The following is a 23,469-nucleotide window of genomic DNA, read 5'->3' as shown; positions in this document are numbered from 1 at the left end:
CATTGACTGCATGTGAGTGGAAACTAATTTGTACTTTTCTACAGTTACCTCATATTAATATTTGATCATAATTAATTTTCTTATTCTATAAGAAAAAATTATTTCTTATTTTACATATTTTTAAATGTCTTTGGGGGAAATGCTGTTTAAATCAAAACTAACTTTCAAATGCAATTGTGTATATGTTGCAGCTAAGTGAAGGAGAGACAATCAAGCCAGTTGAAAATGCAGAGAATCCAGTTTATCCTGTGATTCATCGTCAGTATATTTATTTTTTATCTAGTAAAGAAACTAAAGAGAAATTTATGAAGAACCCAATGAAATATATCCGCCAACCCAAACCTAAGCCTACTGTGCCCATTAAGATTATAATTGTGGGGCCTCCAAAATCTGGGAAAACTACAGGTGAGCATATGTTTGCCTTTGTTTTCCTCAAACATAAATCCCCTGAAAACTGGTGCCACTTCTTCAGGAAACTAACTATCAAAATTGACTCAAAAAGAGATAGAAAACCGAAATAAGCCAATAACCATAGAAGGGAAGGCATTGAAAAATATAACCCAACTCCTAAATAGGATCAGATGGTTTTAGAGAAAAATTATATCAAACTTTCAAAAAATTAAAAGCTCAAGAGATCATGCCTCTGTTTTTATAAGCTCTTCCATAGCAGGGGAAAAGATAGTGAGCTTCCCATTTTATTTTTCTTTTCTTTCTTTTATTAAAGAATATGGTCCATATAGTCAAAAAGATATAAAGAACACAAATCCATTTTGGAATTAACATAATCGCAATATCAAAACACGTAATAAGATAACAAGAAAAGAAATTACAAACTAATATTTATAATTACCATCAAATATCCTAAATAAAAATTATAAAATTGACTGTAATAGTATGTTACAAGATTATATTAGCATAAAAATTATATTAAAAGATTTTATAAGTATACTCTATTACATTAATAGTTTAAAAAGAACAAAATCAATTATCTTAATCATTGCTGGAAAAGGCATTTGATAAACTGTATTCTGGTAATGTTTGAACTTTGGGTAGTAGTGTTTTTTTTTTTTTAAGGCAAATAGTCCCAAAATAGGTTGGTTGTAGTATTTCAAGATGACATGATAACAAGAAAAGTGGTTGGTCACAATGAGAACAGAATGGAAAGGACAGATGTAGGATATATGTCAAAGGAAAATACTAAGTCTTAACGACTGACTGAATAGAGAATGAAAGGGAGAGAGAAGGTCAAAGATTAATTTGTCACCAAAAATAATAAAGGAGAGTCTTGTGTTCCAGCTCTTCGGATGGAAACTTTATTTTGCCCTTTTAAACTTCTTAACATGACAAAAGAGTTTATAATAGTTGTTTTCTAAATGTTCACAAAGCCAATGGTATTTCCCCAAAACAGCAGAACATTGACATTCATAATAAGATTCCACATCCAGAGCAAAAGGCGAAAATGTAGACAAAGCAATATGATTTCTCATTTCTTTGCTGAAATGGCAGTTAATTTTTAAACAAGATGGCAAATTTTAAAAGCTTAATTATTTTTAGAACTTTAAAAACCTTAAGTCTGGTTCCAGTATTTGTGGCAAAGCTGAGATGAAGAGCTCTGTAGCTCTCACAGGGGCTTCCCTCTTGGTGGGTCCTGATTGTGGTCCCTGGTCAGTTAATCACGTTCCCCAGGGGATGAGATGGGCTGTGAGTATCCTCTACCCATCGCTGTCTCCAAAGAGTGCTCAGGCAGGGCATAGACACCAACAGAGCGCTCCCACATCTAGTAGTTACTGGAAGCCGTTTGTCTATGGTCTCACTTAGGAGAAGCCAGTCTGAGTCCTCTTTCAGCCAATGGCAATGTCTTTGTGACCTTGGACAAATCATTCTGTTCTGGTGGGCTTCAGTTCCCCTCATCTATAAAATTGGAATTTCAATATCCATTCCACCCATCTGATGGAATAGTTGAAAATATCAAACAAGGTCACAGAAGAAAAATTCCTCATAAGATATAAATCACTATTAAAATGTCAGGTATGCCATTATAATTTTTAAAAATTATTTCCTAGAGGATTAACTGAGACCTCACTGTATAGAGTACGCTATCCTGATTGCAGCATGGAGTCCGTAAATGGACAGACAGGGGAATGGTACAATCCTGGGAAACAAGAGTGTTACATTGTTATTTGGGGCATAACACCAAATATCGAAAACACATAAATTGCCTTGCAAAGCTCTCAAAAATTTTGCAGAAGGAAGAAAACCTTAAACACTGGTTTGGTTGTGAAAAAAAAAATCACATAGTTAGCTCATTAACCAGATCCATCAGCCGCATACCTGAAGTATTGATAATGACTGACCTTTGACAGTTAATTTGGTAATGTGGTGATTTTAATTTTCAAAAGTTCGTTGAGGAATGTAAAGATTAGTTTGCTGTTGATGTCTTAGTTTTAGACCTTAGAGTCTAAAATTAAGGTTAACTGGTGAATTTGTGAAATGAAATGAGTTTAAAGTTTTATGTTTTTCAGTTGCCAAAAAAATTGCAAGTGAATATGGCTTAAAGCATTTATCAATAGGAGATACTTTGCGTTATGTATTAAACCACCACCCAGAAACAGAGCTGGCACTGATGTTAAATTGGCATCTTTATAAAGGAATGACAGTACCTGATGAGCTGGCTATTCAAGCCTTAGAACTTTCTCTGATGGAAAGTGTATGCAATACTGCAGGGTAAGTGAGAGGGGTGAGAGGAGGGGCAGAGGGAGTTAAAGCTTTCAAGAAATTGCTCACTAGGAATTTAAAACACTTAAATAGGGTTTAAAGCTTTTGTAAAGGATGTTGCCTACTTTTCAAACTCTGGGCACCTATATGGTTACATATTTTAATTTCCCGCCAAGCTACAACTTAGCTTGAGTACTCACGTGGCAGATTAGCAGGCGGTAACACTTCACTCCCTCCAGCAATGCCTGAGTTGGCCAAAAGCCTCCAGGCTCACACCGTCCACAGAGGAGGCTCACCCTAGTAGACTTCTCACTGCCCCATGGAGTGACAGAGAAGCTACCCTCCTCTGCCCCCCAGAGGGTGCTGGTCCAGTGGAGATGTCTCTCTGGGCTGCTCTCTGCACAGGTAGCAGCACCTCTGCCTGGAAGCCATATTTGGACAAGAGCGCTGTGTGCTTGAGCTCTCGCTTCAGTTTACACTCCTGCTCAGCCGGCACTCCCCCAGCACAGCCACTGGCCACGCCCATTATAGTAGCCCCCCCCCAGGGACACCTGAGGCCCTGGGCTCGAGCACAGGTCATTGACCTAGAGCCCCACCCCCACTCCCTCACCCCAATTTATTCAAGGTCATTTTTAATAGTAAGAGCCTTCTTTTCCTTCTTTGCCACTGGCGCTTAATCAAATCCTTGAACAATTCTCCTAATTTCAGTTATGGGGGAGCAGATTCTGAGGTGTCAGACTTTTTCCCCAGAGAAAGCCCTGGAACTTACCCAGGTTGAATCACCTCCTCCCTGGTGTTCAGCTTCTTGTAGGAAGGACCTCCATGAGGTGACCTTGGTTGAGTCAAAAACGTTTTTTTTTATTTCATCTTAATACCAGGACAATGACTGCTCATTCACCCTGAATTTCCTTAATCCTGAGGGTTACTCAGTGACCTGTCACAGTACAAAGAAATTGAGCTATTCTCTATTTAAAGAAACCACAATGGCACCCTCATACGTTCTCTATTAGGCCAGCCTCACTCTGTGAATTTATAATTCCCCCTGCTGTGGAATTTAACACTAGTGTCTAGCAACTTAGCTACAGAGCACTGAGGGAGGGTGTCTGTGACTTACGCCAAACAAGCCCCCTGAGGACTGCCAGGCAGCTCACACAGCTTGCTCCCACCTCCCAGCAAATGTCCTGACTTGGGGACCACTCCTCCAGAATTTATGCACAGCCTTTATTCCTCCTCTCAGCGTGATAGTGACAATCTCATTGTCTCAAACTGTGGGACTAACTTAAATTCTCTTTGTCCCTTCTGCTCAGAGGCATGCATCATGGGTGCTGATGGAATGATCCCCACTCAGATCTGCTAGAGCTCCACTTACCAATTTTCCATCTCTCCTTCGGCAGCCCCAGCCTCCTCACAGAACCTTTACTACAAAAGCAAGTTTAGAACACAATTTTGCCCATATCTGCTTAGTCTCTCCCTAAGATACTATTTATTGCATACCTAATATGTGCCAGGCCCTGTTCTAGTTGCTTTACATACCTGATCTCTGATCTTTAAAACAAGATTAAATATCTTATTAATATCATTTCCCCTACTTTACTGAAAACTGAGGCTCAGAGAGTTCAAACCAGGTTTTAAATCTAAGTCTCTCTGCCTCTAAAACCTATATCCTTTCTACTGTTTCATGCTTAGATTAATAGCACCATTTGAACAGTGTTCAAGGTATTATGTGTGTTATCTCTTGAATGCTGCCAAAACCTAGCTCTCTGATGCTAAGTGTGTATGAATTCAGAGCTCTCCCCTACCTCCACCTTCCCAGCTGTGTTTGTGTGTATATTGCCCACCTCGTGGCTCTTGAGGTTAAAGATAACTGAGGTTCAAGATGCAGAGATGAAGAGGGCAAAGTGTGAAGAAGATAAGTCGAGTTACAGAAGGAAAAGCATGGGGCTACTCCTGAAGAGATAGACTCGTTCTGGAAGGCAGAAGGGAAGCATGAGAGAACAAGAAATGTGAGTTTTTAATTTTAACATTTCTCCTTGTTAGTGTTATCATCGATGGATATCCTGTAACTGCACATCAAGTGAATCTCTTGGAAGCCAGGTCAATCATTCCCATGATCATCTTTGAGTTAGATGTGCCTTCCAGGGAGATTTTCAGAAGATTGCTCCTGCAAAAAAAAAGTGAGCAAAGGTAATGTACCATGATGAAAACAACAATAAAGGAATGAACTTTAATCATCCAGGAGGAAAAAAGTATGTTTTTAACAGCTTTTTCCATTCCTTCTCTGTTTCTCTATTAGTTTGCCTTATCCCTTGCACAACAGTACACAAATTATAGCTGTCAAGAATGCAAAGTACCGCAAAAATATTGGTGAGATTAGGCAATACTATGAAGAACAGCATCAGAACTGGTATGTGATTGATGGATTTCACAGCAAATGGTGGGTATGGAATGAAGTCATTAAGAATGTTCAAATGGTGAATAAATATATGCAGACCTACCTGGAAAGAATAAAAGAAGGTAAGAAAACATTTTAAAACATAGAATAAAATATGAATTAAAGTCTAAACATGCCTGACTCATGTTACTGTAATTTATTCAATTTGAACATTTGTCCTGACAATCTTAATTTAAATTTAATCTTAATTTAAAATTAAACATATAGTATTATCCAATTATTGTGGTGCTATGGTCTGAATGTTTGTTTCTCCCTAAAATTCATACATTGAAACCTAATCCCCAGGGTAATAGTATTAAGAGATAGGGCCTTCAGGAGGTGATTAGGTCATGAGTGCCCTGCCCTCATGAATGGGATATGTGTCCAAGGGAGTCTGTTTGTCCCTTCCACCATGTGAAAAGTGTAATCTATGAGGAACAGGACCTCACTAGACGCCAGATCTGTTGGTGCCTTGATCTTGAACTTCCCAGCCTCTAAAACTGTGAGCAATACATTTCTGCTGTTTATAAATTACCCAGTATGTGGTATTTTGTTATAGTAGTCCAAACAGACTAAGACACGTGAGCATATTTGTTCTAATAAATGACTGCTGCTACTCAAGCTATCATTTATTGAATGCCTGTGTGAGCCTAGGACATAAAAATAATGCATGATCTCTCATTAGAAGGGTTTACAGTGTTTGGAATGCCACAAAAGCTATTTTCCAGAATGCTTGGAGTAGTTGTGTGGGGCCAGTAGTCTGTGGAGTCACACTTGGCAAAATTTTATTTAGGAATCTAGCATTAAAATTATTTTTACCATTTACATTCATTATGGTATGGTATAAATGTTAAGTCTATAAAAAACCTAGAGCTTTAAAATGATTGTTGATCTGTATTTGGAATTCATGGAAGAACATGTTTGATTATATAGTCCTATTAGTTTCTTGATTTTCTCCAAAAATACACAAAATAGGAAAGTTACCTACTCTGATATCTCTAAAAAGGGTGATGACTAATGAGAAGTTATCTGTAGGGGTCTCACAAACATGTGTTTAATGATTTTGTTTAACTTTGGAAACCACAGAGAAAATAGGATGAGGTATGTGGGAGCAATATGACTAAGAAGAGAACCTTGTACAGGAAAAATACAGTGAGGATTCTGATAATAACTGCCTCATTTATCTTGCTTCATGATTTGGACATAACCAGTATGGTTCCTGTTTGTCTACAGATTGGGAATTTGTTTTCACCTGAGGATTGTAAGACAGGAAAATAAGAGTGCAAAGGAAGGGAGAATTGAGTTTTTAGAAACCCATTCTCAATAAGCTCTGGATAGCATTGCACTAAAAACACACTACGGCAGACTTTGAAAGCCAAAACTGTGCCTCATTCATCTTTCTGTTACTCTGTTTCCCCTCCCTGTCTTAGATTGGGTTCCCTGGAAACAGACCCAAGATAAAAAGTCATGTGCAGAAGCTTTACCAGGAAGAAGTACTTTCAGAAGCAGAGTTGCCAGATTTAGCAACTAAAAATATAGGACACCCAGTTAAATTCAAATTTCAGATAAAAACAAGTAGTTTGTTAGTTTAAGTATATTCCAAATATCACACAATATATACTAAAAACTATTCATTGTTTGTCTGAAATTCAAACTTAACTAGGCATCTAGTACTTTATCTGGGACCTCTAATCAGGAGATATGCCTGTAGGCAAGAGGAAGGCAGAACTGGGCAGAGGGAGAAACTAACCTGCAGGGTAGTGGAAACAGAGCCCTTAGCAGATCCTATAGGGAAATTCTGGAGCTGGGATGGACCTTCAGAATTTCCCAAATTGAGGGGAGGGGCCAGGCTTTGTATCCCCCATTAGCCTATCATTGACCACAGGCCACCCGGGGAGGGAGGATAACTTGTACAACCTGTGTCAGAGGGGCAATCCCAGTCCAGCTGTGAGCCATCAGTGCCACTGTTCCCAGCAGCCAGGGATGGGTATGTCAGTCCTGCAGAGGAACCTGGATGGGGTACCAGAGTGTCCACTGCATTATTCCAGTGCCTTGCCTCCACCGCAGATAGTTTAATCTGACTGAAGCCTGTCCTGTTCTTCTCTGCTCCAGCTTCCACTGAATAATCCAGCCTGTACCTATTTGCTTGAAGTTCGTTTTTCCTTTTTTCATGCTCTCTTTTCCTTTGTATACTGTTCAAATGATCCTCCCCTATCAGGGGTCAAGGTTTACCATGACCAATGAGATGGCACAAGGCTAGGGCTAGAATATAAAGAGATGCTTCCTCATTCTGCCACATTCCAGCATAGGATATGTAGACATTGCCAGATGTCACCAAGAATATCCCAAGAATTACAAAAAGAAATATTTGAGTGTCTTTTGAAACTTGAAATTATAGGATTCTAAATCACCCTGTCAGGATTGGTGAGGTTCAGCACATCTAAGCTAAAGAGCAACCTATGAATATATAATATTATTAATATAATACTATAGTACTTTATAGTATAATATTATAACACTATATATTATAATACTACATATTATTGTTCTGTAGTACTATATATTACGTTACCACTATAGTACTATAGTAGTGTAATAGTCTTTGTAGGAAGTGACACACACCCCCCCCACACACACACACAGAGTTTCTATGGGTCAGGAATCTGGACACGGTTTAGCAGGGTGGTTTCTCACAAGGCTACAATCAAGGTGTTGGCCAAGGCTATGGTCTCTTCTGAAGGCTCAACTGAAAAAGAATCCACTACCACGCTCACTGACATGTTGATAAGATTCAGTTCCTTGAGGGTTATTGGGCTGAGGACCGCAGTTCCTTGCTGGCTGTTGGTGCTGGGTTCCTGGCCAGGTGGACCTCTCCAACACGGCAGCTTGCTTGATCAAGTGAACAAGTTGAAAAGGCAAGAAGGAGTGCTGGGCAGACTGAAAATGACAAGTTTTGTAGTTGTTTCCATTTCTTTGGGCTGCTGTAACAAACTGCCACAGACTTGGTGTCCTAAATAACAAAAATGTAGTTTCTCACAGTTCTGGAGGCCAGAAGTCCAAAATCAAGGTGTTGGCAGGGCCATGCTCTCTCTGAAGACTCTAGGGAAGGATCTGTTTCGTGCCTCTGTCTTAGTTCCAGTGTTGGCCAGCAATCCTCGGTGTTCCCTCGTTTGTAGACGCATGACTCTATCCTCCTTCTGTGTCATCACATGGCACTGGTGTGTGTGTGTGTCTCTCTGTGTCTTCACATGTCATTCTCCTTTCTGAGTCTATCTGTCTGTGTCTATTTATCTGACCCCTATTCCCAAAAAAGGTCACAACATAGGTATTGGGTGTACTTCAACATCTCTTTCTGGCAGACACAATTCAGCCCATAACAGTAAACTAATCTTGGAAGCGACATTTGATTACTTTTGCCATATTCTATTTATCAGAAGCAAGTGACTGGGTCTAGCCATCCCAGGGTGGGGGTTACACAAGGAAGGAACACCACAAGGCAGGGATCTTGAATACCACTGAGTCATGTCAGATCAGTCCACCCTGGGGCCTCCAATGATGCACATGATACATGATGCAGTGAAGGAATTCACAATCAGATTTATGATCAGATTAATAGGGTAATTGGGAATGTTAGGTGACAAGAATTTTATGTAGTGAGATTTGGTGAGTTTCAAAGTCATTCTGTTTTAAGACAAGTAATGCTACCCTAGAAAGCCTTCTCTTAATTCTGTGAAAGATGTACAGAGACAGTCAGGAGATGTCTGGCACTCTGAACTCCAGCTGGCACTTCAGAGAAGACCAGAACCTGACGATATGGTCAGCATGCATGGGTGGTGTCCTTTCTTGTGGGACTCTGAGGTAGAGTTGGGGTTTCTAATTGACCTTTGTTGACTCTGTTGAGTCTTAGATTTGACTATTTGAAAAATACTGTACTGTCATCGATTTTCCTCCTAAAGACCTGTTGGGAATAGTGCTGACACCATGCTGATGATTCTTTGCTTTCAAGAGGTAAATGGAGGATGACAGCCAATAAGCCAATGGTTTTAAATGTCTGCCTTATTGAAGGAGGGCTACAACTGCTTAAAGGAGTGCCAGTTAATAAAGATCCTTTATTTAGTGCATGTTTTTCCTCCACCTCCCACCCCTTGTTTAACAGCAAAATTGCATGATGGAAACGTCTTTGGGCATGGCTTCCTATCCATCTCCTTTTGAGGATTAAGTCTGGCCTTTTGGGGAGGTGGGGATAGTAGTTAGTATCAGGGCACCTCATCTCCTGGACTTCCACAGCCTCCTTCCCCTTAGAGGCAGGCAGGTTGGTGAGGTGAGACTGTGACATGGTGCAGGTCCACACCTCTGGCCAGTGATTCCAAAATCCAAAAACCTCTAAAAACCTCAAGTTTATTCCATAAGTCATTTGAAGGCAAAACTTGATCTGAGCTGACATGTGGCCATTTATAGTCTTTATGTACCCCAGTTAGTGAGGAAGGGCCATCCTATTTGGTTGGAGAAATTTAAAGTCATAGATTACAGGGTGCTGTCCCAGACCCTGAAAGGGTGTGATATATTTCTAAAATCAGAAATATTCTATCCAATATATCTGGCCACAGAGGTTTCTGATAAGGGATTGTAGTTCTGTGATAGCACATCTCAGCGGAGATCCTTTCTATCCTAACAAACAAACAACAAAACTATGATTTATGCCTCATAATTTTATAGTTAGTTTAAGACCTTCCTAGGCATAATTTAAAAAAAAAAAAAAGGTAAAACTTTTCCCTGGTGAAAGGACCATTAAAATATATTGGGATCAAAATTTACTCATTAGGCTGGGCGCGGTGGCTCACGCCTGTAATCCTAGCCCTCTGGGAGGCCGAGGCGGGCGGATTGTTTGAGCTCAGGAGTTCGAGACCAGCCTGAGCAAGAGCGAGACCCCGTCTCTACTAAAAATAGAAAGAAATTATCTGGCCAACTAAAAATAATATATAGAAAAAATTAGCCGGGCATGGTGGCACATGCCTGTAGTCCCAGCTACTCGGGAGGCTGAGGCAGAAGGGTCACTGGAGCCCAGGAGTTTGAGGTTGCTGTGAGCTAGGCTGATGCCACAGCACTCTAGCCTGGGCAACAGAGTGAGACTCTGTCTCAAAAAAAAAAAAAAAAAAAAAAAAATTTACTCATTATAACTAAAATTTATAAAAAAGTAATTTTATTTTCTATAACATCTCATATTGCTTTAAAGTCCCTATTCCAAGGAGTATTGGGGAGAAAAAGTCTTAAACTTGCCTTAAGGGAACTTGGGCTCTTTCTTTTTAAAATAGACTCTTTAGGGTAAAACCAGTCACTTTTGCCTTCTCTTGGGCAGCATAGAGAGAAGTTTGTGTAACATCATGTCAACAAACTATTTGAACTTCGTGAAATCTATCCCATAGAAATTTTTAAAATATGTAGCAAATTTACATATGTGTGTAAGTGGGTATGTATTCTCACACACACATACATATATAAATTGTGTGTGTATATATAGTGTTTATAACATACATATAGTTTATAATAGCTAAGAACTAAAACAGCCAAAACATTCATCTATAGATAAGTGGTCAAGTAAACTATAATATATTTATACAGTGGAATAATGTGTATAAATTAAAAAGAATTAGGTAAATCATATAAACTTATATGGAAAGATGTCAAAGACCATAACTAACTGATACAAGCAAGTTGCAGAATAATGTTTCCAGTATAGTGGCATAAGCATACTATATGCAAAAAAGAGTATATGCAAATGTATAGAAAAACGACAGCAAAGGTTATCAGCCCAACAGTGATTACCTCTCAGAAGTGTTGGATTGAGAGGATGGAGGTGTGAATAGAAACTTTTACTTTTCACTGTATTGTTTGGAATTTTATAATGTGTGTATACTTGTATAAGCCTGTATAGTTGAAATTGTTTTAATTTTCTAAATCATTGTGTTTTCTATGAAAAAAATATAATAATAGTTAATATGTTAATACCAGGAAAAGCGGCCTGCATTGACAAGTTGTGTATCTCACCACAAGAGCTGATTTCTCGCCTGGGAGAATTTGGACAGTTCTGCCCTGTCAGCCTGGCAGAAACGTGTGAATTATTTGATTGCTCTGTAACAGACTCCTTGGAATTTGCAGCAGAGTTCAGGGGGCACTATTATAAAATGAATTCTCAGGAAAAACTGAATGTAAGTTTGTTCCTAACTCCAAATATTTACTAAGGAAAGAAAATGCCTTATCTTGGAATTTGTCAGATAGGAAGGGGTGGGCGTTGCTGGGAATACTCAGAAACTTGGGATCGGGAGCCCCATTATTGGAACCTGTGACTCTGGGACCAGTGAGGCAACTCAGTGGTCAGTCTTGCAACTGCACTGTAGGACATATTTGGAAATGTTGCAGAAGTCCAAGGTTAGTGATGGCCCCTTGGTCTGGGCCAGCCTAATAGGTGGGGAGAGCCAAGGTGAGCCCCACCAATACTGGGATGCTGAGCGTCAAGAGCTCTCCCCACAGGTGGGCACCCCAGGGGTTCAACTCAGGGGCTGCAGAAGGAAAATTAGAGTCATGTCTCCTGGGCTTTAAATTGTTTTCTGTTGCTAGAATTTCCCATACACCTCATACTTCTGTTTAATAGAACAGAATATAGATTTGTTCTGATATTATAATGTTCATAATTTGATGATATAAAAAGATTGGTGGTTGAAAACAATAATGAAAACAAAGATGAACATTTTATTTTCCTCTGAGAATTAGAATTTTTTATCCCTTTATTAAGGAGACATCTATTTCTTCCTTCTTATTTAAATGGTAATCACAAAATTTTAAAACTAGGATGACATTAGAGATCGTGTCTCTGGCCCGCCCCCTCCATTTTACAGAGTGGCACCTGAAGCTGGAGAAGTCAACTCACCTGCCAAAGGGCACCCAACTGGTTAATTATGCGGCAGGACAGGAAGACAGGCTGGCAGCTGACTGTGCATGCTCCACTGCCCAGCATGTCATAGGAGTGCAGCACACTTTTTTGTATGAATGAATGAATGAGTGAGATTAAGAGAGACTGTAGATGTTATCAGTCAGGAGTTTAAGGAACTTCCAGAGGAGAAGTTGTCACAGTACAGGAGCAGCAGATGCCACTACTGAAAATGGGGGGAGCGCAGGAGAGCCTGGGTGACTTCTGATCGGCATAGCATTCCTGGTTTAAATGGTCTTGCTACTATAACCCTTTTTTTGGTGTACATTTATGGGGTGCAAGTGTCATTTTGTTGCACAGATAGATTGCACAGTGGTCAAGTTAGGGCTTTTAGGGTATCTATCACCCAAATAATGTATGTTGTACCCATTGAGTAATTTCTCATCATCCACCCCCTCCTGTCCCCCCACAACCCTGTGATCTTTTTCTAATAGAAATTTTTGGAGAACCCAGAATTATACGTGCCTCCCTTAGCACCTCATCCACTCCCGTCTGCTGACATGCTCCCCAAAAGGCTGACGCTGTCAGAGCTGAAGAGTCGGTTCCCCAAGTGTGCCGAGCTCCAGGGCTACTGCCCAGTGACCTACCAAGATGGACAACAAAGGCAAGTCCTCGCCTTCCTGCAAGTATGGAATGATAGTCTACTCGGAACTAGTGGTTCATATAACACTCTTAACACTTTTGTCAAAAAGTTGCTATTGTTTAGTTGGGAAAATGTTCTATTCTTCCTTGAGCTGCATAGGTAGAAAAATTAAACATTTTTGATGTTTTATTTAAATGGTTTTTCATATTAATTATACAATAGGGGTTTTTTGGTTTGTTTTTTGGCTTTTCAGATATGAAGCCCTAGTACCTGGTAACATTAACTATGCTGCAGAATATCGTGATCGTATATATACTTGTGAGAATAAAGAAAAACTCGAGAAATTTTTGAGGTGAGGCCATTCACTAAGTCACAAATATTTGTTGAATTTCTTCTGTGCTCCATGCAGCATACTGGGGAACTGGGCAGGGGAGATATATATATATGTGAGAGAGAGAGAGAGAGTGTGTGTGTGTTTGTACGTGAGATGGTGAACGAGGACTAGTCTCTGCCATCCCAAAGCCTGAGGTCCAGGGTAAGATAGACTTTAAGTCCCTGATAACAACAGAATATGATGGAGTTTAGGGTGGGGAAATGCCTGGACTTCTGGAACAGTGTATGTAGCCCTAAGGTCTGACTGACTTGTCTGTTGGGTAAGGCCAGAATAAGGAGTGGGACTTGGCTAGATGAGGGGAAAGAGGGACGCGTTTCAAGCAGAGGGACCCGCACACAAACCTGGCCCAGGGATCACTGAACTGCCAGGAATCAGCATGGCTGGATGTGACGTGGAAAGGGACAAAGGAGCAAAGGTGAGGCTGGCAGTGGGGAGCAGGGCCAGAGTTTGGGAGGTCAAGTAAAACCACTATGAAGCATTTGGACTTGACCCAAGGACAATATGAGTACATCGGTTATAAGTTAGGTCAGTGTCATAATCAAATTTGCTCTGGAGTGAGACCATCATTGGAGTGTTGATAAAGGTTTGGAGGCAGAAACACCAGTTATGAGGCTGTCTGAGTAATCCTGTCCAACATTTGGCGGCATGTTTAAACTCACCCATCAGAGTCACGTGGGAAAAGCAGGCTTGGGACCACGCCCTGAGAGACACCAAGAGCTGAGACGGGAGACTGAGAAAGAACCACAGTGAGGTGAAAGGGGCGTCAGAGGGGAGGCAGAATGTCTCTGGGATGGCCTGGCCAGGGGTTGAAATGCTGCTTTAGAGGTCAAGCAAGTCAAGGGCTGTGAAGTGTTTGAGATTGAAGTTGCAGCAGCTCATGGGTGATGTTGGCAAGAAAGGCTCAGTGGAGTAAAGTGAGTGAAGTCAACCACAGAGGTCCGAAGAGTGGATGAAAGATGAGGAAATGAAGACCTTGCCTGTAGTCCAGAGTTTAGGAACACAGTGGGCGGGAGGCAGAGAACCTGAGGGAAGCAGGTTGGCTGTGAGGCCATCACAGTGCAGGGACTGCTGCACACCAGGCTGCCTGTAGCCTGCTACAGGGAGCAGCAACTACTCATCACTGCCAGACATTTCTGCTTCTCACAAGGAGCTGGAAACCAAATTTCTTTTCAAATTGTGCAGATCTTTAAACACTCATGACTGATTCAAATTTAAAAATCAAATCACATCTGCAGATAGCATTTGTGTACTAGCTTGCGATCTCTAGGGAAGCTCACTGCTTGAAGAAGTTTAATTGTAAAAAGAGAAGAGATGTTAGTTGCTGGAAGAAATATAAGAAGTGAAGGAGGTTTGTCCTTTTTTTTTTTAATGGGGGAATTATGAGGATGTATACATGCAGATGCGTGGCAAGGATCCAATAAAGAAGGAAAAGCCAGAGGCAAGGGAGAGGGAGTGAGAAATTGCTGTAGTTAGGTACCTGGAGAGAGGATGCAGGATCCAGTGTTTGGAAGGGACTGGTCTCGGGTGGGAGGTACCTCTGCCTGTGACCAGCAGCCGAGGAAGTCCAACCTGATGGCCTGTTTGTGTATAGCACAGCATCTGCCTGGGGGTGAGAGAGTCCTTAAAAGAGTCAGAAGTTTGAGGAATAAAGTCTTATATAGTTGCTGTGAACAATAAGAAAACTGAGAATAGGTGGGCAGGGATGGAGACCCAGGTGGATGGATGGCCATGAACTTTTAGGAGCCCCAGTTTTCCCACTTGTATAATTTTCTCCAAGGGAGAAAAACAAGTAGTGAACTGTATCTTGTAATTGTCTCTTGCATATTCCTATCTACACACAATAAGTGGATTTGTGAACATCCATCTAATGAACTTTGTGTTCTCAGGTCACCAATGAAATACTGGGATCAGAAGCTTCCGCACAAACTGCCCCCATTAAGGGAGCCGATAATTCTCACTAGTCTTCCTTTGCCTGGATATCTGGAACAGGTTCTCTTTCATCATTTTCTGTGATACACGTTAGAAGAGTACAACTCTATCTTCTTTTTAACAATAATTTTCATTTTAGTAACAATAAAATTGAAGGCAGAGTTTTCTGACTTTAAGCTGCAGACAATAAAATTCAAGGGAAAGTTTTCTGATGTTAAGCTGCAAATCCACTCTTAACCTATTTTGTTTATGGACGGTTGTTAAAATAAAATGTGTGAAAAATCCCCTGCTTCCATAGCTAATTCCCAGATATCTGCACTACAGTGAAAAGAGAGTTGATGTCATAAAATTATTTACATTTGACACGGATATGCAGTTTGGTTCTTATTTTTGAATTTCAGTGTCTGTAAAACTTTTTCATGATTTGAAATGTGCAGGTTCAGTCTCCACCAGGTTCATTCACTACTGAAAAGGGTTGAGTGGCAATGCCGTGACAACTGAACCTCAAAGCCCATATTTTGCTCAAAATCCAGATGAAGATATCAATTTATCACATTTTATTTATTCAAATATAACTCTTTTTAAAGATAGTAAAACTTAGCAGCAGCCAACTATTCTTAAAGCTATTTTTTTTTAATTTCTACAAAATAAAAGCCTAGGGCACAACTTCGTACCTTTATCAGAAATGCTTTTTTTTTTCAACTTGCCTAGATGGTTAGCCTTCGATCTGGTTTAACTTGGAAATTCCAGGTGAGGCTCACCTAGAAATGAGTCTTCTCATAAATCTGAATTTTATCAGGAAGGGCTCCCACCTTCTTCTAGGCTCCCGAATCTTGACTACAGTGATAACTGTGGTCTCTGGAATTCCTTGTCAGGTGGCCAAGGGTCCTCACAGTGGCAGGCAATATGGACAGTTTTGAGAATGGAAGCAAATATGGGCTAAGACAACTCAAAGCCCAGGGTCCCCTTCTTTCTTTTTTTAACTTTTTCTTATGAAAAATGTCAAACAGATAAAAATAGAATTGTGTAGTGAAGCCTATGCATGTAGACATCACCCAGCTGGCACTAAGCCAATTGTGTAATTTTCCTTTTCCTAATCAAATGTATTTTGTATTTCTTTCTTGTCAGCTAAGTAATCATCTATCCATCTTTATAAGTCCCATCCCCACCCCTAGGAGGCTATTTGAGGCAAGGAATAAGCCTCTTTATTTATTTGCACTAAGGAAAGAAACCAAATTTAAATATCCACATAATTGACATTGTTCCCTACCTGCAGGGTATCGCAACTTCTCTAATTAAAGCAATGAATGCAGCAGGATGCGTAAAGCCCAAATTTCCCTTCTTAAGTATAAGGAGATCTGCACTAGTATACATAGCATTTCATCTAAAAGGTATGTCTTTTTTAAAATTATATACTACTCAGAACTAATGTAACATTAGTGGTAACATACATGATGAATAGGATTGTTAAACTGGGTTGGTTGCTTGGTTGAGAGACAGTGTGTGTGTGTGTGTGTGTGTGTGTGTGTGTGTGTGTGTGTGTGTCTCAAGTACGATACAGAGCAAATATTTTAAAGAAAATATAAAAATTGAATTTCTAGTTTTCAAAGCAGAGACTACGAGTAATATAGTCAGCTCTCGCAGGGGTGGGGAACCTGGGGCCTTGGAGCCACATGTGTCCTTCTGGATCCTTGAGTGCAGCCTTTTGACTGAATCCAAATTTTACAGAATAAATCCTTTTAATAAAGAGATTTATTCTGTGAAGTTTGATTTGGTCGAGGGGCCACACTTGGGGATCTGGAGGGCCACATATGACCTTGAGGCCACAGGTTCCCCACCCCTGCAAGGTGAATATAGGCAATTATGACCTAAAATAGAATAATCCCAAATCTGATTTGGGATTTGGATATCTTCTCAACCATAGCTATGCAATTCAATCACACAGCCAGTTGTCTTTGTCTTTCCTTTTATGACTCACTAGCCTAATAGATTCACAGTTCTGTGAAATTTTCTACAGCATTTAATCCCAAAGGTTCTGAATATACAAGAAAAAAGTATAAGAAGAAGATGGAACAGTTTATGGAGAGATGTGAACTCATAACATACTTGAGTGCTAAGATGACCAGAAAATACAAGGAACCACAGTTTAGAGCCATTGATTTTGATCATAAATTACAGACCTTCCTCTCTCTCCAAAATATAGACCCAATTAATGGGTAGTTTGCTTAGGTAACTGCAACTTGAATCTCAAGTTGTCACAAAGTGACAGCAGGAAGTCAAAAGCAGTGGACTGAAAATTTGGGCCTTTCTAAAGTACTTTTCCCTCCTGAGAAACATACGCAGTTGCTGGACTTCAAATGGACTCAGTTCTGCCAGCCAGGAAGCAACACTCTTCTGTAAGCGTAAGTTTTAATACAGTTTTAAGGTTTATTGCTCTTCGCCTGAACTTTGATGCTTTAACAAAATAGACATTCCATTTATAATTCCATTTAGAATACTGAAGTAACATATTTTAATAGATTTATTGTTTACTTTTCTTTTTAACATTTTCAGTAGAAATGTTAACGTCTCTGTTAAGGAAAATTACTCATTAAAGATTAGAAAGCTTCAAGAAACAAAGTTAATATTGATAGAAAAACAGAAATATTGGTTGTATGTTTTCCATAAGGAATTGTTTATGAGCTTTGTGAACATAAGACACTATTATTTTCCCAAAATAAATGGATTTTTGGATAACTAACTTCCTGCCTCTTTTCTTAAGTATTCACTGAAGCATGCATTATACCTTATTTTGTAGTTAGAAATCACCTGTAGTTTTAAGAAGGATGACATCCAGAGAGTCATTATATGTGACAGCTATCAAAAAGCGTATGTAGAAGAAAACTTACTAAATTGAATTTGAATGAGATTTTAAAAATAAGACCAACTTTTCAGCAGCAGTATAAAAAGATCTAGAATGTGAAACAGCAAGATTGGCTCTTTAAAACTATAAAAAACATGACCATTAACTGTATAACCTTGGGTAAATCTTAATTTCTCTGAGCCTTGGTTTCTTAATCTCTAAAATGAATAATTTAGCTCTTTGATCCCTATAAATTGAATAATGTCAGTTAAAAACTAGAGGCCTGTTTTATATATGTTTTGTATGATATATTTTGTAATAAAATGATTTTTAAACAAAAGCTGGAAGCCTATTGTCAAAGTTAGAATAAACCTCAAAAGCCATTACTTTTTCAGGAGACTGGGAGTTGCCAGTAGCTAACAAGTTTTGCTGGCAACTTAAGCCCCTTCTCACTCTTGTTCCTGCCCATTTCTTAATACCTATAATTTACCATCTTGCCATCACCAGACTACCAGCTACTGGCTTTTTTATTCTTAACAAGATGTAAGTGTCCTCAGGTCTCTTGAGCCTGTCTACAAATGGGACCTTATTTAGAATAACTGCAGACAGGGCTACTATTTCCAGTCTGTTTGCCACATGGCCAGAGAGTGTGCTACTGGCTTTACACACATTATCTCTTCATTCTTACACCAAGATCATATGAGGCGTAGAATCCAGCTCCAGACCTTGTCAGCCTAACTACAGAGCCTTGCACTTACCCTTGTCACTTCCTAACTACAAGCACATCCTGGAAACCACCGTAACAGTGTCTGTTCTTAAGGTGTGTCACTGCCCAGAGTCCTTTGCGTGTGTGCATATGCATGTGCATGGGGGTGTGTGTACCACTCCATCCATGCACTCACAGCCACCTGTACTGTTTGCTATCTTCTCAGGGGAGCAAGTTGTGTTTTCTTTAGCAAGCTGTGTCAAGGGGTCCCTAACAAGGGAGAACAGCATTTCTGCAATGAGAAAGGAGAATATGTATCATTTTAAAACCTCTTACTGAAATTTTCCTTTTGTTTAGAAATTATGCTTGCATATTATTATAAATAATCCGTGAACTAGTGTCACCCAATATAATGAAAAAATATTCTGCCTGGGTGTCCAGAGACCCTTAATATCTTCCCTGAGTGAAACAATAAGAGAGTGGGTGGCACTGGGGCTCACCCCCAATTGAGACTCCCTTGTGCCCACCCCCATCCTCAAGCCGCTGCCCCAGCCTTGACTGCTTCAGAAAGAGGCTGAGGCGGTGCAGCTCTGAGGGCGAGGGAAACTCTGCAACCAGCCTACACCTCTATATGGCTTGTTTATATGTCATTTTTCACTGCAGCCAAAAGAATGATAATTTCACCCAGGGAGGAGAAGTATTCTCCATATGACAGATCCTAAAACAAAGAGTCATGTGACTATAGTAAATGAAATGTGGAAAATTAGGGAAAGGGTTTTGGAGTACTTCCTTTCCTTCCTTTTTTTAACAGTTACACTCAGATCCGTCAAGTAGATATCCTATAAGTGACCATTCCTACTGCAGGACTGTGTACTGTTGTACTACATTAAAAAATGCTCTGATGAATCTTTCCCCCTTGTATTTAGGATTATTGACCTGACATAAACTCTGAGAAATAAAATCGCTGAGTTAAAGGGCATGAATATTAAATGACTATTCACTCACAATTCATATTACCAAACTACTTTCAAAAATGGTTGTAGCAATTCATACTGCTTCCAGGAGTGCCCAAGGACACCAATTTTATCACTTCCTTACTATCATTTGGCGTTATCAGTTTTTTTCTTTAATAGGTGAAAAGTAGAACTTTGTTGCTTTAATCTGAGTTTATAGTGAGATTGAACATTATGTTGGTCACTAGTTGCATTTTGTGAATTATATCTTCACATCCTTTGCCCTCTGACTTATTAAGCATTTTTAAATTGTTTTGTGTGAGTTCTTCTACGTAACATAGACATTAACCCTTTGTATTTGCAGTAAATAAATCCTCTTTTTTAGGTACCAAAGGAAAACTTGTTCATCATTCCCTTATGATTTTGAATAGTATTCTAAGCTCTGGAAATTCTTCCATCTCCAGAGATTTAATAAATCTTTTATTCTGTTTTCTCCTACTTTTTTGGGTTTTTTAAAAGTATATTTAATTCTTTAAGCTCTCTAGAATTCATTTCAGGATATGGTGTGAGCTGTGGTTTTAAATTCTTCAAAACTCAAAGTACAGTAATAAATACAATAGTTTTTAAACATTTTCAATTTTATTATATATTTCTCATTTTATTCTTAATTCATTTGAGAATATTGAATTCAATTAATTTATTAAAATTTCATAAATTCACTGGTGAAGCGGACGGAGGGAGTTCAAGAACAGCAAAGGAATGAAAGATACATTTTACATATGAATGCCTCTGTCTAGTCGTGGGTGATTTTTTTCTTGTATCTTTTTTTGGTTTGTTCTTGCTTTTGCAAATGGAGACTTAAGTAAAGATATATCTACAAAGCCTGAGAGCCCTTAATTATGGGTGGTTCTGGGAAGAATTCTTAGAGGGAATGACATTTGGATTAAATGGACGTTTCAGAATCAAGGCAGGTAAAATTAAAGAAATAAATCAGAATTGAGATTTTTAACCAGAGAGTGAAAGGCATTCCAAGAATTAGTGTGAGTTTCAAGTCAAGGCTAAGTGAAAAAAAAAAAAAGAATTAATTAGTGAGTACATGTATTCACCAACCCTGAATGGCAGGCATGTTGAGGACCACTTAGTAAATACAAGCATGTGTATATTTACAAGAACTCTACCAGTCTAGGGTAGGAGATAAAAATATAAGCAGGTACACACCAGCCGTGCATAGGACAAGGGATATGGGATCTGGAACTGGAACACTTCTGAATTAGTGCTATAAAATCCCTATACACTATTGGCATTGAACATGAGCAATTACCCTTCTGTTCCCCTCAAATCACTTTAAGTCATAATGAGTTCTTGGACTATAGTTTCTTCCAGCTTCAGTTATCATCCAACCACCCCAGGCTGCACAAGTATTTCTTGTGTCCTTCATCATGACAAAGGACTTCCACCAACTTTTAATTGCCAGCTGACCATGACCTTCTTCCTCCAGTCTCCTGCCAGGTTCTCCACTGACCCAATCCACCTGGAAGCCAGTACACACAGGGTTTTGTTGATGAAGTCCTTGAGTCCCTGTAGCTTCCCAGGGCCTAAAGAAGAGGGGAGAAGAGTGGAGACTGGATTTGGAGGGGAAAGAGAAAAAAATCTGGATCGTATAAGAATGTCCCATGTTATACTATTCATTGTCTCTGAAATTCAGATTTTACTGGGTGTCCTATGTTTTTATCTGTGAAATCTGCTGCCATTCTCCCCCTCATTCACTGTGCTCCAGCCACACAGGCCTTTCTGTTCCCAGATGCACCAAGCTCATTCCCAGTCTCAGGGCCTTTATCCTTGCTTCTCCCTTGCCTAGAACATTTTTTTTTCTTTTTTTTTGGAGACAGAGTCTTGCTCTGTTGCCCGGGCTAGAGTGCTGTGGTGTCAGCCTAGCTCACAGCAACCTCAAACTCCTGGGCTTAAGCAATCCTTCTGCCTCAGCCTCCCGAGTAGCTGGGACTACAGGCATGCACCACCATGCCCGGCTAATTTTTTCTGTATATTTTTAGTTGTCTAGCTAATTTCTTTCTATTTTTAGTAGAGATGGGGTCTCACTCTTGCTCAGGCTGGTCTCGAACTCCTGACCTTGAGCGATCCTCCCACCTCGGCCTCCCAGAGTGCTAGGATTACAGGCCTGAGCCACCTCACCCGGCCTAGAACATTCTATGCCAGATCTTCACACAGCTGTGTCTGTATCCAAATATCAGCCCAAATGTCACCCTATCCTGTCTGCACTTCCCCTCAGTCTCCATCATCACTCTTTATAAAAATTAACACTTTCTGGAATTATATTATTTATTTGTTTACTTATATGTCTGTCCTGTCTCCCTTTAGTAAAATGTTAAGTTTCATAAGGGCAAGGGCCTTGTTAGTTGCTGCATCCCTAGCATCTGACACCACGCCTGGCACTTAATAGGCACCCAATAAATATTTGTTAGATGAATGAATGAATCACACCCCAAACCCTGCTCTATAAGATTTAAAGTTAAGAGGACCTGCTAGGGGTAGACCAGCTGGCCCTAACAACAACAAAAATGTTTTAAGAAAGGTCAACATGAGGCTGGGCACATTGACTCATGCCTGTAATCCTAGCACTTTGGGAGGTCAAGATCGGAGGATTGTGTGACGCCAGGAGTTTGAGACCAGCCTGAGCAAGAGCCAGATCCTGTCTCTACAAGAAATAGAAAAATTAGTGGACCTGGTGGCATGTGCCTGTAGTCCCAGCTACTCAGGAGGCTGAGGCAGAAGGATCACTTGAGCCCAGGGGTTTGAGGTTGCAGTGAGCTTTGATGATACCATTGCACTCCAGCCCAGGCAAGAGACTCTGTGGAAGGAAGGAAGGAAGGAAGGAGGGAGGGAGGAAGGAAGGAAGGAAAGAAGGAAGGAAGGGAGGGAGGGAGAGACAACATGGATCCTGAACAAAACTGCCTTGAAGAAAGGGCAAGCCTCCACTGTGGGTGGCTGATGCTGGAAGATCCTTCAGACCCAGCTTCCCCTCACAGAGTTTGTGCTGTAGTGAGCAATGACTGAATGAGGAAATGGGAGTGCCTGGCTTACCTCGGCACTGAGTCATCTTCAGCTGTTGAGGATCTGTGAAGGACAAGTGTTGTTACTGCAACCCTTGTGGCAGCAAGAAGTAATGGGGCAGCCAAGTCCTAGGACTGAGCTCTCTTCCTGCTGGCATGCAAAGTCAGCTAGAGCTCCCCACCATCCCACATGGACCCCCACAAAACTGGGAGATTTAGAGGCAATTCAGGATGAAGGGGAAACCTCAGAGAAGGGGCACATGGGACTTCAGGTAGTTTTAATAAAAACTCTCAAAAATTTCAGAGCAAGGCTAATAATTACACCTCCAGTTTCATAATCATGGAGGCTACAGATGGCATGTTGGGGATCTGGAAGGGGGATGGTAATAAGTCATAAATAAGTGGGTATTGGTGAAGCATAAATTGAGAGGGAGAAAATGCTGCAATAAATAGTTAAAAATAGGTAGGGAGCAGATTTGGGTGGGGCTTGCAGACTATATAAAGAAGCTTGACCAGCCTGGGCAACATAGCAAGACTCCATCTCTATAAAATAAATGTTTAAAAAGTTAGTCTGGCATGGTGGCTCGTGTCTGTAGTCTTAGCTACTCAGGAGACTGAGACAGGAGGATCATGTGAGTCCAGGAGTTCGAGGCTGCAGTTAGTTATGATCTCACCACTGTACTCCAGCCTAGGGTGACGACAGGGTGAGACCCTGTCTCAAAAATAAATTAATTAAAAATAAGAGGAAAAGAAACTTGGACTTTATCCAGAGGGCAAGTGGGAGCCACAATGAATACTAAGCAGGGGAGAGATTCTAGGCTCTGGATTGACTTGTACTTGGAGAGATTTTCTATACTCCTGTG

At 40.2% G+C, this 23,469-nt stretch overlaps 1 protein-coding gene across 1 annotated transcript in view; it reads left to right on the top strand.

Annotated features, from left to right (window-relative positions):
- Window positions 1-17,356, top strand: part of AK9 (adenylate kinase 9) — a 102,423-nt gene extending 85,067 nt beyond the window's left edge. The window contains exons 31-40 of the mRNA XM_045544168.1: window positions 192-405; window positions 2,523-2,724; window positions 4,753-4,899; window positions 5,009-5,229; window positions 11,156-11,352; window positions 12,566-12,735; window positions 12,968-13,066; window positions 14,995-15,097; window positions 16,314-16,428; window positions 17,055-17,356. Coding sequence (XP_045400124.1) covers window positions 192-405; window positions 2,523-2,724; window positions 4,753-4,899; window positions 5,009-5,229; window positions 11,156-11,352; window positions 12,566-12,735; window positions 12,968-13,066; window positions 14,995-15,097; window positions 16,314-16,428; window positions 17,055-17,257 — 1,671 coding nt within the window. The 3' untranslated portion in view covers window positions 17,258-17,356. The remainder of the gene's footprint in view (window positions 1-191; window positions 406-2,522; window positions 2,725-4,752; window positions 4,900-5,008; window positions 5,230-11,155; window positions 11,353-12,565; window positions 12,736-12,967; window positions 13,067-14,994; window positions 15,098-16,313; window positions 16,429-17,054) is intronic.
- Window positions 17,357-23,469: the final 6,113 nt, after the last annotated feature.

This window comes from Lemur catta, chromosome 2 (assembly GCF_020740605.2).
Source record: "Lemur catta isolate mLemCat1 chromosome 2, mLemCat1.pri, whole genome shotgun sequence".
Taxonomy (NCBI): Eukaryota; Metazoa; Chordata; class Mammalia; order Primates; family Lemuridae; genus Lemur; species Lemur catta.
This window is presented reverse-complemented; position numbering and strand designations above follow the sequence as displayed.